General features: G+C 42.4%; 1 protein-coding gene across 1 annotated transcript in view; it reads left to right on the forward strand.

The window, feature by feature from the left end:
- The first annotated feature begins 1,310 nt into the window (after positions 1 to 1,310).
- Positions 1,311 to 23,022, forward strand: part of slc23a2 (solute carrier family 23 member 2) — a 32,219-nt gene continuing 10,507 nt past the window's right edge. The window contains exons 1-8 of the mRNA XM_058389703.1: positions 1,311 to 1,591; positions 13,039 to 13,265; positions 14,384 to 14,482; positions 16,800 to 16,916; positions 17,452 to 17,609; positions 20,033 to 20,121; positions 20,199 to 20,266; positions 22,714 to 22,895. Of these exons, the coding sequence (XP_058245686.1) occupies positions 13,161 to 13,265; positions 14,384 to 14,482; positions 16,800 to 16,916; positions 17,452 to 17,609; positions 20,033 to 20,121; positions 20,199 to 20,266; positions 22,714 to 22,895 (818 nt within the window). The 5' untranslated portion in view covers positions 1,311 to 1,591; positions 13,039 to 13,160. The remainder of the gene's footprint in view (positions 1,592 to 13,038; positions 13,266 to 14,383; positions 14,483 to 16,799; positions 16,917 to 17,451; positions 17,610 to 20,032; positions 20,122 to 20,198; positions 20,267 to 22,713; positions 22,896 to 23,022) is intronic.

The raw sequence follows: 23,022 nt of genomic DNA on the forward strand, positions 1-23,022 counted from the left end.
ATTCAGTAAAATGAGCTGCTATTGGCAGGGGATGCATCAGTTCCTGTGCGTGTTCACTCGCTCGTACATGCCCTGAAGGCCGGGTTATTGCTGTCCCCTACACACACTCACACACACACACAGGTCTGGTTAAATGAGAGTCTTTAATAAACGAGGTAAAGTCGTTATCAGTGCTGTGCGTGTGTCCTGACAGACGCTCCTCCTCATCCTCGTCACACCACTTCAGTGTCCTGATGTTTCATCACTGCTGCTGACATCAGCACACACCACAAAGCCAGGGGCAGTAAAGACACATGCACACACACACACACACACACACACACACACACAGACCTGGCGTAAGTCAGGATCCGTATAAATTGCTTTAATGATGTTTTAATAATTAGGTTGAAGAACAACATGTTTTTTTTGCACATGAGAAAGAAGCTCTAGCCATTTGTTTACCTTACAACCCCAGACACACACACACACACACACCTGAGGGAACTTACAAACATCATCATTAACTAGCTGAATATAAAAGAACAGCTTTTTGTTCATTTCCTTAATTTATTTTATTTATCACAATGTTATATACACAATATTACATACCATATTACAATATTATTACACAATAACTTTTTTGAGGATGGAAAAACATTTTTCTGTTTCAGTGATGTTACAGAGTTCATACATTCATTCCTCTCCAAGAATCATACAGAACAAACAATCAAAAAATAGAATAAATAAATAACTCAAACGTATAGTTAATATTAAACATAATAATAATAATAATAATAATAATAATAATAAAATTAAAATTAAATAAACTAGAATTAAATATTAAATAAATAAAATTAATAATAATATTAATTATTATTATTATTATTATTATTATATTTTAATAATGATTTTCTAATACTACCACAACAGCACCAAAAAATCAACCTTTTTTAGCCTTTTTTAGTCACGTAACCTGCGGTCACGTGACTCTCGTAGCCTTGGCTTATGTAACCCCGGTGCTTTAGGTAATGACGCAGTGGCGTGACGCGGACGCTAGGTGGGGGTGTGGTGTACAGAGTGCATTGTTCATACAAAATACACACTTTAGCATAGCAAAGATGGCGCTGACGTCTAAAAAACATGTTGTTTGGACAAAATAACCGGATTACCGAGACATTTAACCGGACAAACGGCGAGAACGAGGAAGAGACTTCTACCCCTTTAAGAATCCGGTCGCACGCGCCGGCACTCGGAGCAATCTGATTGGCTTGCCGATGTCCTTACGCAGGTAGTGCAATGGGCGGGGCCTAAGCCCCACTTTATTGAGCATGCGTAGACCTTTAGCCGTTGGCCTCCACAAGGCAGCGCGCGCTGAGAGTCTGGTAGTTGAAGAAACAGAAGAAGAAGAAGAAGATAAAGAAAAAGCCTTTCGAGACAGCGTGTGTCCGGTTTGTCTGCTTCGTGGTCCGCTGTGGCTTCAGTGTGTGTGTAGGTGTGTGTGTAGGTGTGTGTGTGTGTGTCCTGAGGTGGCAGTCGGCTACGGTTTGTGTGAGAAACACCGCGGGAAGGAGAGAAAACTTCCGTCCACTCTCATTTTCTCCTTGGACAGGTGAGGCCAACTTCTCTGACGTCATTTATTTTATTTATTTATTTTTTTATATATATAAAACTGCTTATTAATTGTGTGTTTATTTATCCATACACATAGTCAGCTATCTGTCCCTGTCCGAGATGTTTAGGCCTGTAGCTTATAAGGCCATGTGTGTACAGTCACTCAGGCATGGCCATGACTCAATAGGATGCTGTTGCCAAGGCGACACAATACAGCATCTCTCACGCGTTATCGCGATATTTCTTCCCTGTCTACGGTACTGATATATCGTGACCTTATTATCATCACGTATCATTTATGAGAAGACAGAACTGTATGACACAGGTTATGATCTAGCAGTGTGACATTTTTTTTGTCCTGACTCTCTATACACAAGCACCTTTCTAAGCACCTGGCATCCCGCTGTCTCCTTGAGATCATCCTTGTCTGGCCGTCAGTGTTTGCAGTCATGGTTTTCTTTTTTTAGTGGAAGATAAGTAGGATGAATTGTCTGAATGGTGGTGTTGATGTGTGTCCTGTGGTACTGAAAGACAGGGCGAGATTAGGTGTACCTCAGGATGATTTTCACTGCGTACAGAGCGTCACGTCAATGTCGCTTCCGATACCACGTACGTCCGACACGATGATACACTATCGGTATTGTCATAACATCGTGCCACGCTGTTCAACTCTAATCGGATGTTATTTGCAGTGCCGATACTAATTTATCGTGACCTTCCTTACCGTTTATTACGCTCTGAACAGGCTGTACAACTCCAGGTCATGATCCAGCAGGTTTCTGCGGTTGCTCTGTACTGGGGCTTCGTTTACACGTTTATATTGTTTTTCTGTAATAGGACCTGACACACGGCTTCCTGAGTCCTGTGTCCGGAAACAGCGACCGTCCGGGTTCAGATTCGAAATCTGTTTTTTAAAAGCGGTCCAGAAAGCTGGAAGTTGTGAAGTTGTATATTTCCCATTGGGATGAATAAACTATCTCTATCTATCTATGTATCTATCTATCTATCTATGTATCCATCTATCTATCCATCTATCTATCTATCTATCTATCTATCTATCTATCTATCTATCTATCGGAATAAGTCCAAAAATCCAAAACCAGGATCAAGGTTTCATGGTCAGTGTTAATATCCTGTGTTTATATAATGATTTGCTGTTGATTCTGACCAGTCAGAAGCGAGAATTCAGCATCGCTGTGGTATAAAGTCAGACTCCTTTTCAGTAGGTACAGAGAGCTCGGGTTCGGCTGGTGAACAGGTGGCGCGAATCGCTTTCTGACTCTCCTCTTGATGACTGGAGTGGTGAGTTGAAAAGTGAGAGCAGAAATGAATCATGTGATGAGATTGTGAAATCGTTCTAAGCTCATCTTCGTGAGTAAACAGCGTTTTCTGTTATTTTTGTTTTAAGCGGAAATTTTCTATGAAGAAGTTTCCTTCTGCAGCTCTCATGGGCTTCAACAGTGACACAGCAATTTTAAAACCTGTCTATGTGTCACTTGGGCTCAGTGAAAGAATTGTGGCCTCTGTATATGTCAGTTTGAGTGAAAGAGGTGTGGCCTCTGTATATGTCAGTTTGAGTGAAAGAGGTGTGACCTCTGTATATGTCAGTTTGAGTGAAAGAGGTGTGACCTCTGTATATGTCAGTCTGAGTGAAAGAGGTGTGGCCTCTGTATATGTCAGTCTGAGTGAAAGAGGTGTGGCCTCTGTATATGTCAGTCTGAGTGAAAGAGGTGTGGCCTCTGTATATGTCAGTCTGAGTGAAAGAGGTGTGACCTCTGTATATGTCAGTCTGAGTGAAAGAGTTGTGACCTCTGTATATGTCAGTTTGAGTGAAAGAGGTGTGGCCTCTGTATATGTCAGTTTGAGTGAAAGAGGTGTGACCTGTATATGTCAGTTTGAGTGAAGGAGGTGTGGCCTCTGTATATGTCAGTTTGAGTGAAAGAGGTGTGGCCTCTGTATATGTCAGTTTGAGTGAAAGAGGTGTGACCTGTATATGTCAGTTTGAGTGAAGGAGGTGTGGCCTCTGTATATGTCAGTTTAAGTGAAGGTGTGGCCTCTGCCTGTTAGTCCCAGTACAGGAGGTGTGGCCTCTGTATATGCCAGTTTGAGTGAAGGAGGTGTGGCCTCTGTGCCTGTCAGTCTCAGTGAAGGAGGTGTGGCCTCTGTGTCAGTTTGAGTGAAGGAGGTGTGGCCTCTTAGTTTGAGTGAATAAAGTGTGGCCTCTATATCTGTTAGTCCCAGTGAAAGAGGTGTGGCCTCTGTATCTGTTAGTCCCAGTGAAAGAGGTGTGGCCTCTGTATCTGTTAGTCCCAGTGAAAGAGGTGTGGCCTAGGTATCTGTCAGTCTCAGAGAAGGAGTGGCCTCTGTTAATTTGAGTGAAAGAGGTGTGGCCTCTGTATCTGTCAGTCTCAGTGAAGGAGGTGTGGCCTCTGTTAGTTTGAGTGAAGGAGGTGTGGCCTATGTATCTGTTGGTTCCAGTAAAGGAGGTGTGGAGGTGTGGCGGGGCCACAAAGAACATTATAAGTGCTTACAAGTATTCTATTGAGTCTCGTTTCTGGAAAGAAACACAATGGTAAAATAGAACATTCTTCCTGAACTGACCACAACTTCACCTAGAGACCAAATAAAAACCAAAAGAAAAACTCCATTATCTAATAATATCAAAACCACATGAGGAACTACAATATGAACTGGGGCATGTTCTGATGATTCCACCTGACAGAAACCCCGTCTGTCTGACTGGAACTTTCCGAAATGATAAAAACGGCACCGTGTGTGTGGGGGGGAGTGCTTTCACAAAATCAGAAACTGGAACTCGAGAATTTGGCTTTTTTTCTATATTACTGATTTGTTTCCGCATCGTCCGCTCAGCAGCCCGCATGAAGCTCTTCAGCTGGGATAGATGTCTGTAGTCAGAATTTCCCAGGTATCTCTTCAGGATTTCAAGGTTATTCTGCTGCTGTAAAATTATATCTGGTGTAAAATTATAACTATTTCACCTCTCACCCACTTCCCTCACCCTGGTAGGAGAAAATAGTAGGTCCAGGAGATAGATCCAGGACATAGATCTGGGAGATAGATTTAGGAGATGGGTTCAGGATATCCAGGAGATAAATTTAGGAGATGGATCCTGGAGATCCTCAAGATGGATCCAGGAGATCCAGTTTTTTATATACGTCCCAGGTGTGTGTGTGTATATGCATATGTGTGTGTGTCTTTCTTTGCATCAAGTTCCTATTTGCATTAAAACCATGAGGCTGAGGTTATATTAAAATAAGTTTCTCCTTCTCCCAGTGAGCGAGACACAATCCTGTTTTTAGCTTTCATTTTTATTTTAAAAATTGAAATCAGAATTGAGGAAATGATTAGCTCTATGTTCTATACACACACAAGGAAAATTATGAAAGATTCCAAACTTTGTGGTGACCTAAAGATCTTTTATACCAGGTCTTTTTTCCCCTCATTTTGTCTCCACACCGTTTAATGGGTCATAACAGCGTAGGTTATCCGATGTTTTTAAACCTCGGGACGCTGAAACATGACACGTTTTTGTGTGTGTGTCATTAGTCTGTAATCAATACTCATCAGCCTGCACCTAACACCCATTTGCTTGTTGATATCTGCAGCACGTCTTTGACCAGAACAGCTGATGACGAAGCAAACGTCTGGAGTGTAAACGTCCGAGATTTACTGAAATATCGTTAACAATCTTGAGATGTTTAGATGGTGCATGTGTATGCATTTTAATCTGTTTCCCACAAAGTGATGAGGGATTTGCTGGTTATTTGGCAACCCTCTGGCAGTGTCTGGTGGTGTCTGGCTGTTGGAAGGCATTGTCTGGTGGTGTCTGGCTGTTGGAAGGTGGTGTCTGATGGTGTCTGGCTGTTGGAAGCCAGTGTCTGGCTGTTGGAAGCCAGTGTCTGGCTGTTGGAAGGTGGTGTCTGATGGTGTCTGGCTGTTGGAAGTCAGTGTCTGGCTGTTGGAAGGCGGTGTCTGGGGGTGTCTGGCTGTTGGAAGGTGGTGTCTTATGGTGTCTAGTTGTTGGAAGGCAGTGTTTGGGGGGGGTCTGGCTGTTGGAAGGCGGTGTCTGGGGGGGTCTGGCTGTTGAAAGGCAGTGTCTGGGGGGGGTCTGGCTGTTGGAAGGTGGTGTCTGATGGTGTCTGGCTGTTGGAAGGTGGTGTATGGTGGTGTCTGGTTGTTGTGAGGCGGTGTCTGGTGGTGTCTGGCTGTTGTGGAGAGGGTCTAGAAAACTTTTTTCAAACCTTTGTGAAGTTGCAGCCAGACACAAAATGAATGAGAATCTTTTGAGTTGAGACAGACAGTCAACAAACAAATAAACAGAACGAGTAAATAATAATAAACAGAAAATTACGGTTTAGTCAGCATGTTTGAAGAAGTCGTCATAACAACCTGAGTGTCTGTTTCACTTTAATGTCATCGGTGTCTTATCACACCCAGCTCAGCTAGAAAGCTGACACTCCACAGGTTGGCAAAGGATACCTGCTACACTTCCTCACATCCAGAAGCCTGAGACGCCGACTTCACAAGCAGTGTTGCCAGTTGGGTTTCTTTTGGTCACATCTCACCAGGAAAAAGTGCATTGGGCGGGTTGCTAAAATCTGGGCTGTTTTTTAATGCAACTGGCGGGTTTTTATTTTTGACTATAAACATATTTTATTAATTTTCAATTCAAACGATTAAATAAAGTGTAATATGTAATGTTGATGTTTTAATTATATGGTTCAGTTTAGCCAATAAGGTTCAGGAGAGTCCTGTCCAGTCAGACTTCAGTCTTGATTAGCGGGTTGTTGTAATCGTTCTACTCGTTAAGCCGATATCACAAAGTTATTAACTGTTATAACTGTTTGTTATTGTATTAGTTATAACAGTGTGCATTTTGGGCTGGTATATTTTTTTTAAATGGGTGGGTTTTAAGCTGTAGTTGGGCTGGAAATCTTCAGTCCAATCTGGCAACCCTGTTCACAAGCCAAAAATCTCCAGTTTCGCTGTCTACACGATAACACTGAAACTGGAGTTTTTAAAAAAACTTCACCCTGGCAGGAGTTTTCAAAAATGTTCGGTTTCAGTGACCGGATGCTGCGTTTGCATGTGGACGAATGGACAAACCGCAGTAAAAAGCTGCGGTTTTAAAAATACCCGCGTTCGTGTGGACAGGGCCGGAGATGTGTGTCATTATCCAATCTACAATAATAAATGTGTGTGTGTGTGTTTGCTGTTTTGTCATCTCTATAATGTTGAGGCATGTCAGGACTCGGAGCTCGGACACACCCACCACATATTGTCTAATATCATATTGAGGGATTGTTATTGATGTTAATGTGGGAGGAAAAGGACAGAACTGAACATACAGAACTCCATGAAAGAGTGGGAGTCACTCCTTTAATAACTGATCCTCTTCAAACTGATTTAAGCGTTCTTCTTTAGGGTTGAGTGTTGATTAGTTTTCGGCTTATTCAGCAGCAGGTTTGCATCAATGCGCTCGTTCTGATAAGTTGTCGTTTCTATAGTAACAGCTCGTTCACGGGGACTCGTACAGCCAACGCTTTTCTGTAAGGAGACGCCTTTTTAACGTTCGTGGAAGGAGTCTCCAGTGTCAGGGCTTCATAACAGTCAGAGGTAAAGTTGGAGAGGGACAGAGAGAGAGTGAGGGGGGGAAAGAGAGAGAGAGAGAGAGAGAGGGAAAGAGAGAATGAGAGAGAGGGAAAGAGAGAATGAGAGAGTGGGAGAGAGAGAGAGAGAGAGAGGGTGAGAGAGTGAGAAAACAGCCTTTTGAAGAGAACATGAAACATGACTGTGAGGGAATAAAAACTGGAATAAAACGCTTTGTTTTCCTGAATGTTTTGTTTGGGGATTCCTGATCCAGCTCGTGTTCCTGTGCCGTGAAATTCGAACCTGCTGCCTGTGGAAATTCCTGCACATGACACAAAGCCCGCTGTAGTCACGTTACTTCAGCTGGTAGCTGATTCTACACTAATACCTGGATTTTTCCTCAGATTACACGCCGTAAAAAAACTTTTTCCCAGTACACTGGCATTCCTTTCCACTCCAAGGGCAGAACAGGGATATTTTTAATCAGTGGAAAGGAACAACAACTTCTTCCTCCACGTCTCCTCGGATCCTCTTCAGTCCTCCGAAAGTGTCACACATCTGAGTCACGCTCTGTTTACTTTCATGTGTAATGTTATGGAACATCCAGTAGACAAGATCGCTCCTGTTCTCTCTTGCATTTATAGCAGCTGTAAACAGTCTTTCCTGTCACATGTGACTGAGAAACCACAACGGCATCTGGCAGACGCCCTTATCCAGAGCAGCTCACGGTTTTTTATCTTATTTTATACAAAAAATGAGAAATTAAGGGCCCAAGGGTGGACACTTGGTGGACCCTGGAATTTGAGCTCGCAACCTTCTGATCTGTGGTCCAATGCCTTAATCACAAAGCTACCTCGTCCCCCCATAACTCATCATCATCATCATCATCATCATCATCATCTCCTCCATCCTTAAGATGTTTAACCTTGCAGCTTCACTTCTGACTGTTATACAGCTCTGACACTGGAGACTCCTTCTGCGAATAAACCTCCGTCGTGTGCTGAAGGTCCCTGTGAAGGAGGCGTTACTATAGAAACGATAACTGTTCAGGACAACGAACCCACGCCTAACCTTTCCGATTGATCCGAATCCCAAATATAACAGGGCGGAGCATCACGCCGAGAGAAGATGACATGGTCAACCTTATGCTGTAACGAGAGACTTAAAAAATAGATAAATAGGTTTACATTAAAAATAGAATTTAACTACACAGATGGGAAAGGGAAGAGAAATACATATTAAAAATATATACATTGAAATATAAATATATGTGAAAATAAATATAAATATATATATATATATATATATATATATATATATATATATATATATATATATATATATATATACATTGAAATATAAATATATATATATATATATATATATATATATATATATATATATATATATATATATATATATATACATTGAAATATAAATATATGTGAAAAATAAAATAATATATAATTTAATAATAAATAGAGTATATGTGAATGCAGATCGGTGGCAGAAGGGTCATAAATTAGCGTGAATTTAATTTTTTTTTAATTCAGTTCTTCAGTTCTGAATTTTTTAATTCATCTTTAAAATAATTTTTTTATACATTTAGAAAATAAAATATATTGTTTTAAATGTAAATTTATATTTATTTTCTAAAAGCTTTTATATATTTAATATATTTTTTATTTGAATTTTTTTTTTTTAGTTTTAGGCTTTTTTAGTCATTTTATTTCTATACATGGTATAGAATTTATTCTTTTTTTAAGCTATTATTTTGCAAGCATTTAGTACATCATGATGCAAACTGTGTTTTGTAAAAATGTCTTCATGATGTTTTGGTTGGAATATTTCCAAACATGGTCAGTCTTGTTCTGTTTTCTACAGACTTTGCTAGATTTTAATTTCTACTTCCTCTTCGTCTGATTCTTCTTCCTCACCCGGCTTTGGTTCTGTAAACATCTGAGGCTCTGGTTAATTTATTGCCGTAACTTTTTAAGAAAATTCCATCGGCAGTTGGGAAGAGTTTTGTGCGGAAACCCCCACCACCACCACCACCACCACCACCATGAGAGAACCCAGAAGCGATGGAGAGCGTCGGAGTCTAGCGTGAAATTCCCTTTGAGATTCCTCTAGCTGAGTGGAAAGGTCATTTTCAGACGTATTGTTGAGTCCATTGTTGGCGTGAACGGCTCCGCACGCAAACCCCCCCCCCCCCCCCCCCCCCCGCTGTGATCCACAGTGATCCGTTTCTCACTTCTGCTCGGATCCTCAGGACCCACTGCAGAGGGATTTAATGAAGGTGAAGAATGCGTGGGTCTCTGACGGCCGGACGCAAAGCAGGAGAGATTGTTCAGTTAGACAAACGGTTCTGTAATTAAATCTCTTATCACTCCTGTGCCCAAAGAGGTTTGTCGTGTGTGTGTGGTTTGGCTCGGGTCACACGGGCAGAATGTTCATGTGAAAGTGTGGGAATTTATCATGTTCATTGTGAAGAATCATGCATTACGTCTTTAATTCTAGCTTCAATTTAATATTTTTATACTTAAGATTTTATTTCCCTGATAATCTTAGTGCGCATTATTATTTTAAAAAGGTTATTAGTTTTGGGAAATTTTTTAAGAATTTACGTTTGTTCCTTCCTCCCTCCCTCCTTCCCTCCCTCCTTCCTCCCTCCCTCCTTCCTCCCTCCTTCCTTTCAGAGTTACACTTTAGTTGTTCATGTCTTTTTATAGTTACAATTTTGCATTATTATTATTATTAATGAATAATTCTTGGATTTTATTTATTTATTTATTTATTTTTATTTATTTTTTTTAAGACAACCGTTAGAAATAAGCAGATTGTCTGCTCGTCTAAACCTACATCTGATTTGAGGTGTAATGTATAATAAATATTTATCACTTTATCCATCAGTGCAGTTGGAACAATGTAAAAAAAAAAAAAATGTAGCTCAAACGTCCTCTCGGGTTTTCCTGTCCTCCTTGTTGTGTGTGTGTGTGTGTGTGTGTGTGTGTGTGTGTGTGTGTGTGTGTGTGTGTGTGGACACGGTTTTGTCATCCAGCTATTTCTGGCATTTCTTGACATTCCTCCTGGCCTCCAGTTACTGGAAACTAGGTTTCATCATTTGGAGGAAATTTACTCGCTGGTTTGTAAATAAAATCTAAAGAAGAGGAAACTTTCAGGCTGTGTGTGTGTGTGGGATTGGGGGGGGGGTTAGAGGGCTGTTTTTTGGGGTTTTTTTTTTCTTTCATTTCCTTCTCTTTATCTTTGTGTCTTGTAGCTGCAGGTACGAGCCAATCAGCAGCTGTCGTATGGATTTTTCAATGATGATTTTGTTTATTTATGTATTTATATTTATATATTTAGAGGCATGCTTTTTGAGGAAATTTATTTATCTATAATAAATAAATTCTAAAAATAAATTTATTTATCCATTGTTTTTTTCATTTTGTATTTTTTTTAGGTTTTTGATTTTGATTATTGCCTTATTTATTTATTTATTTATTTATTTATTTGTTATTTTATGATGTTTTGTTTTTGAAATTTATTTGTTTTCTTTGTTGGATATTTGATTTATATCTTTGAGAATATAGGCATGTTTAGGCATATAGAATATAGGCATATATTTTTTAGGCATGTAGATATTTATAATATATATTTAATATAATAATAGACATTTATATTTTTATAGCAATATATACATATATATAATACCCCCCTTCTTAAAGCATTTTTTTTTGTTTTGTTATCGATGGAGGTGTTTTTTTGTTCAGTTGCTGTTCCTCAGGAAACCCGACACATTATTACTGTGTTCAGTCAGTCTGCCCTTTTCACCGGCTGAACCTCATCACTCCTCTAGCACCCGGGAAACAGCCTTTAATCAGGTTTAACAACACTGTGTAATGAGAGAGAGAGAGAGATGTGGAGAAAGAGAGAGAGACAGATGTGCAGAAGCCAAGAGAGAGAGTGAGACTGAGAGAGAGACAGATGTGGAGAAGGCGAGGAAGACAGAGAGGGAGAGACCGACAGACAGACAGATGTGGAGTTGGCTAGAGACTGAGGGAGAAGGCAAGGGTAGAGAGAGAGAGATCAGTTTTGAGGAGGTGATTGATTAAACAGATTAGGAGAGAAGAGCAGATCTACTCAGAAACTCAGTGTTAAAGATCTCCAGATCTCTCTCTCTCTCTCTCTCTCTCTCTCTCTCTGCCTTTGTCTGTCGTCCCCCCCCCATTTCTTTCTCTGTCTGTCATTCTCTGTCTCTCTCTCTAATAATTTCGTCTCGGGGCATCATCATGTTTCCTTTCCGGCTGATTAAACAAATTTTTATCGTTTAGTGTTACTTGTGTGTGTGTGTCTGTGTGTGTGTGTGTGTCTGTGTGTGTGTCTGTGTGTGTGTGTGTCTGTGTGTGTGTCTGTGTGTGTGTCTGTGTGTGTGTCTGTGTGTGTGTGTGTGTGTGTAAGAGGTAAAGTTTAAAAGCAGTATTTTTCTTCATTCTGTGTGAGTTAAACACACACACTGTGGGTCATGTACACACACCTCATGGTGTTTCTGACACCCAGCAGAGAGAGATGAATTACATGTTAACTTAATCTCGCTCTCTCTCTTGTGCTCTCTCTCTCTGACACACACACACACACACACACACACACACACACACACACACACACACACACACACACACACACAGATGCCTCACCGGTGCCTTGTTTCCCTGCAGCTGATTAATCTCCTTTCTCTGCATGACCTTTACCTAGTGACTCTCTCATTCTTTCTATGGATTTTTTTATTTTCTTTTTTTCTTTCTCTGTGATCTGCCTTTCTTTTTCTTTTTCTTTTTCTTTTCTTTTCTTTTCTTTTCTTTTCTTTTCTTTTCTTTTCTTTTCTTTTCTTTTCTTTTCTTTTCTTTTCTTTTCTTTTCTTTCACTGTTTTTATCAGCTGCTGCTCGAGTGTTTGTATTCTTATTTCCTTTTCTTTTCTTTTCTTTTCTTTCACTGTTTTTATCAGCTGCTGCTCGAGTGTTTGTATTCTTATTTCCTTTTCTTTTCTTTTCTTTTCTTTTCTTTCACTGTTTTTATCAGCTGCTGCTCGAGTGTTTGTATTCTTATTTGGGAAAAAAAGAAGAAAAAACATATAGAACAAAAATATGTTATATAGAAAAAAAGAATATAGAACAAAAGAATATAAAAAGTAAGAATAAAAGAATGAAAGAAAATATGAGGAAAGAAAGAAGAAAATATATTTGTGTAGCAAGAACATGGAAAAAAACAAAAACAAATGAAAGAAAGAAAGTTCCTGTTCAGAGGATTTTTGTGTGTAGAGCTCAGCTAAGAGCCTCATGAAGATCAGGTTTTATGTCAGTGACATTTCTGTGGCATGGCCCCGCCCTAATTATCGGGCCAGACTTTAACTGGGTCAGACGCTCAGACTGTGTGGAGAGGAAACGTGGACGTGGTCCAGAATCCTCTGCTGCATCATGGTGGAGTCAGCGATGTACGGACGTAATACTGACCCCAACTGACCGCTGCACTCGGTGTGGTGCGCTGCAGGGAGCAGGAGGCCGAGGGGAGGGAGCCAGGGTGAGTGGGTGGGGCAGGGAGCCGGGGTGAGTGGGTGGGGCAGGGAGTGATGGAATACAGTGAAACAGTGAGGCTTATGAAAGTAAACAGGAAATGATAAAATAACAGAATGAAAGCAATGACCTGGGAAAAAAGCTATTCCTGAAGCGTGCACACACACACACTCTTTCTTTCTTTCTTTCTTTCTTAGAAAACATAGAATGTTTGCAGTGATGATTGATCTCTCTCTCTCTCTCTCTCTCTCTCTCTCTGTGTAGATGAGCAGGCTGGCCGGGTGCTGGACCATGTGAGTAGAGAGAGCAGGACGAGTGACTCCTGTCAGAGCCAGTGAGAGAGCGGGTGGAGGAGAGAGTAGGAGGAGGAGGTGGTGAGAGGAGGAATGGGCGTGGGGAAGAACTCCACCTGTAAATCCATGGACTCCAACACAGAGCCGGGCAAATATGAGGAGGAGAGCAAACACAGTGCCAACTTCTACCCCATCCCCGTGAGTCTCAGCGTCCTCACGTCCTAACGTCTTCACATCCTCACGTGTTCACTGCCGTCTGGTTTCAGCGCCGCATGCAAACGACCACTTTATACAGATGACACATAAATGCTCCTTCCTCTGATGTTTTTGCATATCCAAATAAGACACGCCCTGTCCTTATGATTCAGGGGCTTTCTTTTCTCTCTCTCACACACACACACACACACACACAGGGTCATATATTACATGGTGAGAAATCATAACACAATACACAGTAGATGTCGCGTGATATCTTTCACAATAGTTTTGTGTTAATTAATTAATTGTTAATAAATTAATTAACAATCAATTAATGAATTAAATGTTTTAATTATTTACAAATAATCATAATATATATGCTGCAGGTGTGTGTGAGAGAGAAGCCTAATCATTTGCCTGTGTTTTCCTAAACCCAGCCCTGTCTCTCTCCACCTCTTGACTCCCAGTGATGTGCCAGAGATTACAATTTTTTATTTTTTTATTTATTAAAGAATATTTTTTGTCCATTTAGAGTTACATTTAAGTTAGTGAAATGTCCATGAAACAAGTTAGATCCTGTTAGAGCACTAACGCTACAGCAGCTGTAAACGACTGCTCCCTCACCCGCCTCTTATATATTTTTTTCTTCTGTCTTGAAATTAATAAGACCTAATAAACTGCAGCTGATATGTGATACAAAGCCCATGTTAAGTATATTTGTGCGTGTGTGTGTGTGCATATGTGTGTGTGCCCGTGTGTGTGTGTGTGTGCGCCCGTGTGTGTGTGTGCGCCCGTGTGTGTGTGTGCGCCCGTGTGTGTGTGTGCGCCCGTGTGTGTGTGTGCGCCCGTGTGTGTGTGTGCGCCCGTGTGTGTGTGTGTTTGTGCGCGTGTGTGTGTGTGTTTGTGCGCGTGTGTGTGTGTGCGCCCATGTGTGTGTGTGCGCCCGTGTGTGTGTGTGCGCCCGTGTGTGTGTGCGCCCGTGTGTGTGTGTGCGCCCGTGTGTGTGTGTGTTTGTGCGCGTGTGTGTGTGTGTTTGTGCGCGTGTGTGTGTGTGCGCCCGTGTGTGTGTGTGCGCCCGTGTGTGTGTGTGTTTGTGCGCGTGTGTGTGTGCTTGGCAGGTGGTGGTTAATGGAGTGTCCCCGACCCCTGGAGACCAGGACAGGGAGGACACCGAACTCATGGCCATCTATACTAAAGAGAGACAAGCAGCTGATAAAGTGAGTGGACTCTGATTAATCTCTCTCTCTCTCTCTCTCTCTCTCTCTCTCTCTCTCACTCACACACACACACACACACACACACACTTTCTCTCTGTCTCTCTCTCACTCCCTCTTTTTCTCACTGTCTGTCTGTCTCTTTCTCTCTCAATGTCTGTCTCTCTCGCTCTGTCTGTCTGTCTCTCTCACTCTCTCATACACACACGCTCGCTCGCTCGCTCTCTCTCTCTTTCTCTGTCTCTCTCACTTTCTCTCTCTCACACACACACACACACTTTCTCTCTGTCTCTCTCTCACTCCCTCTTTTTCTCACTGTCTGTCTGTCTCTTTCTCAATGTCTGTCTCTCTCGCTCTGTCTGTCTGTCTCTCTCACTCTCTCATACACACGCTCGCTCGCTCTCTCTCTCTCTCTTTCTCTGTCTCTCTCACTTTCTCTCTCTCTCACACACACACACACTTTCTCTCTGTCTCTCTCTCACTCCCTCTTTTTCTCACTGTCTGTCTGTCTCTTTCTCAATGTCTGTCTCTCTCGCTCTGTCTGTCTGTCTCTCTCACTCTCTCTCATACACACACACGCTCGCTCGCTTGCTCTCTCTCTCGCTCGATCTCTCTCTTTCTGTCTCTCTCACTTTCTCTCTCACACACACACACACACTCACTCACTCACTCACTCACTCACTCTCTCTCTCTCTCTCTCTCTCTCTCTCTCTCTCTCTCTCTCACTCACACTCTCTCTCACTCACTCACACTCTCACTCACTCACACTCTCTCTCTCTCTCTCTCTCTCTCTCACTCACACTCACACTCTCTCTCTCTCTCTCTCTCTCACTCACTCACACTCTCACTCACTCACACTCTCTCTCTCTCTCTCACTCACTCACTCACACTCTCTCTCTCTCTCTCTCTCTCTCTCACTCACTCACACTCTCACTCACACTCTCTCTCGCTCTCTCTCTCACTCACACTCTCTCTCTCTCTCTCTCACTCACTCTCTCACTCACACTCTCACTCACACTCTCTCTCGCTCTCTCTCTCACTCACTCTCTCTCTCTCACTCACTCACTCACTCACACTCTCTCTCTCTCTCACTCACTCACTCACTCACTCACACTCTCTCTCTCTCACTCACTCTCTCACTCACTCACACTCTCACTCACTCACACTCTCTCTCACTCACTCACACTCTCACTCTCTCTCTCTCTCTCTCACTCACACTCTCTCTCACTCACTCACACTCTCTCTCACACTCTCACTCACTCACACTCTCTCTCTCTCTCTCTCTCTCTCTCACTCACACTCACACTCTCTCTCTCTCTCTCTCTCTCTCTCTCACTCACTCACACTCTCACTCACTCACACTCTCTCTCTCTCTCTCACTCACTCACTCACTCACACTCTCTCTCTCTCTCTCTCTCACTCACTCACTCACACTCTCACTCACTCACACTCTCTCTCTCACTCACTCACTCACACTCTCTCTCTCTCTCTCACTCACTCACACTCTCACTCACTCACTCACACTCTCACTCTCTCTCTCTCTCTCTCTCTCTCTCTCACTCACTCACTCACACTCTCACTCACACACACACTCTCTCTCTCTCTCTCTCACTCACTCACACTCTCACTCACTCACTCACTCACACTCTCTCTCACTCTCACTCTCTCTCTCTCTCTCTCTCTCTCTCTCACTCACTCACACTCTCACTCACTCACTCACTCACTCTCACTCTCTCTCTCTCTCTTGTCATTTAACTATCAGACAGGTTTGTTCTGCTGTAATCTATAATCTCCCTCTCTCAGGCCTCTAAACCTCACCACATGCTGCTTAGTCACCATGACTGTGCACTTTTTTGCTCACTCGTGCAGAAGGGAAAGAAACACAGATGAAGTATGTGAGATCATGTGAGCTCAGTGCTGTTACACAACCTTCCTCCATCTCACCCTCCATCTCAGATTCAGTGCTCCGTAGTGCCCTTTGACCTCGTTCGCCTCTTCCTCTTCTTTATTAAACTCTTCAGATTAATGGAGCGAGAAGGCGTGGTTTTATGGGGAAAAAAACTCTGAAAATGTTTTATTTTTATATAAAGATAATTACACATCACTTGTCCTTTTAACTTGTTTTTGCATAAATGAAAGTTGTGTGATGTGTGTGTGTGTGGTGTGTGTGTGTGTGTGTGTGTGTGTGTGTGTGTGTGTGCCTGCACGCATGGTCTATAATCAGCCCCCAAAAAATATAGCGATCATTCCTGAGACCGTAAAGCTGTTACCATAGAAACAGCTCATGTGTGTTTGTGTGTGTTTTTTGTCTCTCCTCTAGAGTTCTTTAGCGGAGACGGTGGACAGCACAGACAGTACAACTGCCAGGAGGATGGACATGATCTACACCATAGAGGACACCCCGCCCTGGTACCTGTGCGTCTTCCTGGGTTTACAGGTACACACACACACTTTCATACCCAAACTGACACACACAATGCATGATGCAAAAGAGACTTTAATACTTAATTGACTCACTCAAACACTCTTTTGATTCATTTGGACACTTAATTGAGTCTCTCAGACGCTCAGTTGAGATGCTCAGATACACAGTTGACTCACAAAGCTACTCAACTGACTGACTTCCTCAGTGACTGTTCGCTGAGTCGACTCGCCTGTTCGCTTTCCCTCAAACACTTGGTTAGACTCGTCTGCACACTGAGTCGACTCCCTCGGACACTCATTCGACTCACTCAGCCTAATGAAAGTCACTGCTACTGATGTGCTACAGAACACTGTGTGTGTGCTGACACACTACCTTTAAATCCTACAGCTTAGCTCAGTGTTATAATCACAGTGGCTGATTTTAGTAAGCACATGCTCTGTTCACTCTGTAATTTAAGACATAGTAATTTAAGCAATTTTAAGACTTCTCTCTCTCTCTCACACACACACACACACAAACCTGTAATTGTTGTTGTTTGTCTCCACAGCACTACCTAACATGCTTCAGTGGGACGATCGCTGTACCCTTCCTGCTGGCTGAGGCCATGTGTGTGGGATTTGACCAGTGGGCTACGAGCCAGCTGATTGGCACCATCTTCTTCTGCGTGGGCATCACTACACTGCTGCAGACCACCATCGGCTGCCGGTGAGTGTGTGTGTGTGTGTGGGGCACTGACCTCAAAACTTTTATAGACTGTGGAACAGTGTGTGTGTTTGTTCATGACCTTGTGTCTTTTACGTTTCCCAATAAGTCGAGAGTTTTGATGTTTCTGTGACTCGGACTAGTGAGTTCATGTGACGCAATAAACACCTGTGTGATACTGTTCACTCCAGTAGATGATCAGATTCTCACTCAAACATTTAGGGGAGAGAGAGAGAGAGATAGATGACAGGAGGGAGAGAGAGAGTGAATGAGTGAAACATAAGTGACAGCAGGAGAAAGAGAGAGAGACATAAGTGACAGAGGAGAGAGAGAGAGAAAGAGAGAGACACAAACACAAGTGACAGGAGAGAGGGAGAGACATGTAGACAAAGAGACAGACAGACAAAGAGAGAGAGACACACACATAAGTGACAGGACAGCCAGACACAGAGAGAGAGAGAGAAACATAAGTCACAGGTGAGAGAGAGAGAGAGAGAGAGAGAGGAACAGAAAAATAATCAGTGTGAAGTTCATGAGAGAAAATGGATAAAAATAAATGACCACCTGCTAATACACACATTTTCTCTTCCTCTTTCTTCATCAGTCTTTGTTCTCTCTCTTTCTCTCTCTCGCTATACACACACACACACACACACACACACACACTATCTTTCTCTGTTCCTCTCTCACTCATTCTCTGACTCACCTTTCTGTTTTTGACTCTTTTTTACTTTCTGTCACTCTCCCGCTGTCTCTATCTTTCTTTCTATTTTTTTAAACTCTTTCTCACGTTTCTTTATCTACCTTTCTCTCTGGTAACTAATATGCCATGTTTATTTTTCCTCCTCTCTGTATTTTTTTTTCCATGACACTGAGATGAAGGCTGTCTGTGCTCTCTGTCTCTGCCCCCCCTTTCTGTCTCTCTCTTCCTCTCTCTTTCTCTCCTTTTCTCTCTCTCTCGCTCTCTCCCCTCACTCTCTCTCTCTGTATCTCTGTCTCTCCCCTGTCTCTCTCTCTTTCTCTCCTTTTCTGTCTTTCTCTCCTCTCTCTCCCTCTCTCTCTCCTGTGTTTAAACAGCCCTCTCAGTCTCAGTGGTATCTCAGCACCCCCTCTCCTCCCCCGGCTCCAGTACAAGGTCGAAGTGATTTTATAACAATAAAAAGCATTAACAAGTGTTTTGTAGAGGGACCGAGTGGGAAGTGATCTGTGCCAAATTTTCCCACGTCCCTTTTTACAAAATACTCCCTAATCACACTTGGAAAATTTTTTATTTTTTCCCCTCATGAGTCCAGACACGCATGAGAAGAGTTTTTGTTGTTGTCTGAAAAGTAGGACAGGCTCAATAAAGCCTAGGGGTGCCAATACTTTTACTCCTGGATGCCGTTGTGCCTAGTGTTAAATCAGCCTTTTTTACTTCCCTGTGTAATGAGCAAACCTTGCAGTGTTCTGATCTCTGATCTGCTCACATGACCTCCACTGACATCACAAACACAAATGCACATGGCCCGCACGTGTCGTTTCCATGGAAACGTATTATGGAAGGACACCGGAAAAAAATAACAGGAAATGAGAAACGTGATGAGATGATATGATGACTCAGTGTTCCCAACGAGGTGAACGCACCGAGATGATGACACTCGGCCCTTATCTCTCTTCTTGGAAATTGAAGTGTGTGTGTGTGTGTGTGTGTGTGTGTCTCAGACGACCATTTGATGTAACATGTGACATTAAGTTTGGATATTTAAACAGAATGAGGCTGGAATTTGTGTGTGTGTGTGTTTTATCTACAGCTGTGCACACACACAAAGTCCAGCTCCTGATTCTGTTTATTCATCCAGAGTTAATGTGCTTTATATTACATGGTCGTTTGTCTCTCTCACACACACACACACACACACACACACACACACACACAGTGAAGCTCCTGACTCTGTTTATTCCTCCGGAGTTAATAAATGAACGTGTTAATAAATTAAATGGCTCTTTTTTTGGTTAAAAATGGTACACAAATGTTACCTAGGTTGACACGGTGGCTGTGAGACTTTCCTGGGATTCGAACCCACAACCTTCTGTGGAATAGTGCAGGTTCTGAGTGATGGAGCTGGCTGTGATGAAGCTCCTCAGATCGCTTCAGGTTATGAGTGCCATTGAAACATAGCCTGACTAATAGTGACCTCTAGTGGTTATGATGTTGTACTGCATCAGCCATTCATTTATGTTTACTGTGCAATCAGGAAAAATCTCACACACACACCTAATAAAGATGAGTGAGGAGGATAGGGGTGTGTGTGTGTGATCGAGAGAGAGAGAGTTGAAGATAGAGTAAGAAGTTCTTGTTGTGTCTCCATGGTGGTGTTCCTTTTAATGTCCTTGTAGCATTCATTTAGTGTGTGTGTGTGTGTGTGTGTGTGTGTTTCTCTTTGCAGACTTCCGCTATTCCAGGCCAGTGCATTTGCTTTCCTCGCCCCAGCCAGAGCCATACTTTCACTAGACAAATGGAAGTGTAATGCAACAGGTATTTAATATACATACACACACACACATACACACACATTCATTTAGCTCATTCTCGTGTGTCCTTCCCTGCTGCAGATATTCCTGTGGTGAACGGCACTGAGCTCATGCACACAGAGCACATCTGGTACCCCAGGATACGAGAGGTGAGTCCAAGGTGGTGGGATTCTGTGGAGAGAGAGAGAGAGAGAAAGAGAGAGAGAGAGAGAGATGGTGAAAAAAAAAGCAGGAAAGAGACTTGTGCATGTGACAGGATGGGGAGGGAGGGAGGGAGGGAGTGTGAACTGATTCATATTGATAAGGAGAGATGTGTGAGATTGATGGTGTGAACAGTAGAAGCGAGAAAATGGATAAAAATACACACACACACCACCTCTTTCTGTTCTCTTATTTATTTCTCTCTCACTTTCTTTGTCAGTCCTGTTCTCTCTCTCTCTCTCTCTCTCTCTCTCTCTCTCCCAGGGACTTGTGTAGCAAATGTGCCACAAATTGGATGTGAGATCATGAACCACTCCCTGAACACTTATTGTATCTTTCTTCTTTCATTCCCAATTCTCTCTCTCTCACTCTGTCTCTCTGTCTGTCTCTCTCTCTCTTTTTCTATCTATCTGTCTCTCACTCTCTCTCTCTCTCTCTCTCTCTTATACACTGCGTTCCAAATTATTATGCAAATGATATCTTTCTCTGATTTTCCTAATTAGTCGATGCAAATGACAGTCAGTATAATTTTCAAGTCATCAACCTTTAGGGTATAATTCGAATTTTATTGAACAAACCTTCCAATGGTAACAGTATTTATTTCAAAAATAAAAAACTCAGAATGCACTGTTCCAAATTATTATGCACAACAGAGTTTGAAAACATGTTATAGGTTGTAAAGAACTGGAAATGGTCATTTGTTGAATTTGCAGCATTAGGAGGTCATATTTACTGAAATCAAAAGCTATTTCAATCAAAAACACCCTAACAGGGCAAGTTACATGTTAACATAGGACCCCTTCTTTGATATCACCTTCACAATTCTTGCATCCATTGAACTTGTGAGTTTTTGGATAGTTTCTGCTTGAATTTCTTTGCAGGATGTCAGAATAGCCTCCCAGAGCTGCTGTTTTGATGCTAACTGCCTCCCACCCTCAAAAATCTTTTACTTGAGGATGCTCCAAAAGTTCTTAATAGGGTTGAGGTCAGGGGAGGATGGTGGACACACCATGAGTTTCTCTCCTTTTATGCCCATAGCAGCCAATGCCACAGAGGTATTCTTTGCAGCATGAGATGGTGCATTGTCATGCATGAAGATGATTTTGCTACAGAACGCACGGTTCTTCATTTTGTACCATGGAAGAAAGTGGTCAGTCAGAAACTCTATATACTTTGTCTATTATACTTTGAGGTCATTTTCACACCTTCAGGGACCCTAAAGGGGCCTACCAGCTCTCTCCCCATGATTCGGGCCCAAAACATGACTCCTTGCTGATGTCACAGCCTTTTTGGGACATGGTGGCCATCCACCAACCATCCACTACTCCATCCATCTGGACCATCCAGGGTTGCACGGCACTCATCACTAAACAAGACTGTTTGAAAATTAGTCTTCATGTATGTCTGGGCCCACTGCAACCGTTTCTGCTTGTGGGCATTGGTTAGGGGTGGCCGAATAGTAGGTTTATGCACAAGCCTCTGGAGGATCCTACACCTTGAGGTTCGGGACTCCAGAGGCACCAGCAGCTTGAAATATCTGTTTGCTGCTTTGTAATGGGATTTTAGCAGCTGCTCTCTTAATCCGATGAATTTGTCTGGCAGAAACCTTCCTCCTTCTGCCTTTATGTGCACAAACTCGTCTGTGCTCTGAATCAGCCACAAATCTCTTCACAGTACGATGATCCCCCTTAAGTATACCTTCTCCAAGGCATTGCACTATCTGATGCTTTTCGGCAGCAGAGAGATCCTTTTCTTTCCCATATTGCTTGAAACCTGTGGCCTGTTTAATAATGTGGAACGTCCTTCTTAAGTAGTTTTCCTTTAATTGGGCTCACCTGGGAAACTAATTATCACAGGTGTCTGAGATTGATTTCAGTGATCCAAAGAGCACTGAGACACAATACCATCCATGACCTTTAATGAAAAACAAAAAATTAAATGTTTGACACTTAAATCCAATTTGCATAATAATTTGGAACACAGTGTGTGTGTGTGTGTGTATATGTGTGTATATATATATATATATATATATATATATATATATAATCTAATGTATATATAATTGGTTTTGCACAGTTTTTCCATAATGCATTTAATCTTAAAGCGCTGAGGCGTCCTGCTCTGATCTTTTGCACCTCATGCTCCATTAAACACTTTCTTACGTCTTGAGTGGTCTTACAGCTGGGTTTGCTATAACCGTGTTTGGATCTCGTGGTGAAACACAGCTATCCCACAGGTCAGTCGGAGCGAGCTGTCTTCAATTATGCTGATCATAGTGTAGAGACTGCCTTCTCTCCTCGTCTTCCTCGACATCTCTCTCCTCTCGTTTTATCTCACACGTACAGTTTACTCATGGTCTACACACTGAGGCCTCACATTCTGTGTGTGTGTGTAGATTCAGGGTGCTATAATCGTATCCTCCCTGGTGGAGGTGTGTGTGGGAGCACTGGGTCTCCCCGGTGTGTTGCTGAAGTACATCGGGCCGCTCACCATCACCCCCACCGTGGCCCTGATCGGCCTGTCTGGCTTCCAGGCAGCAGGAGAGAGGGCAGGCAAACACTGGGGCATCGCTATGCTGTGAGTATCGCATGTACATTCCCATATAACATGATATGGAAGGAATAACACACTCCAGGGCACACGCTAATACAAATAACATGAAGTAGGGTGTCTGTTACTGAGATTATTAATTATTATTTTGTTT

This window comes from Hemibagrus wyckioides, linkage group LG05, assembly GCF_019097595.1.
Source record: "Hemibagrus wyckioides isolate EC202008001 linkage group LG05, SWU_Hwy_1.0, whole genome shotgun sequence".
Taxonomy (NCBI): Eukaryota; Metazoa; Chordata; class Actinopteri; order Siluriformes; family Bagridae; genus Hemibagrus; species Hemibagrus wyckioides.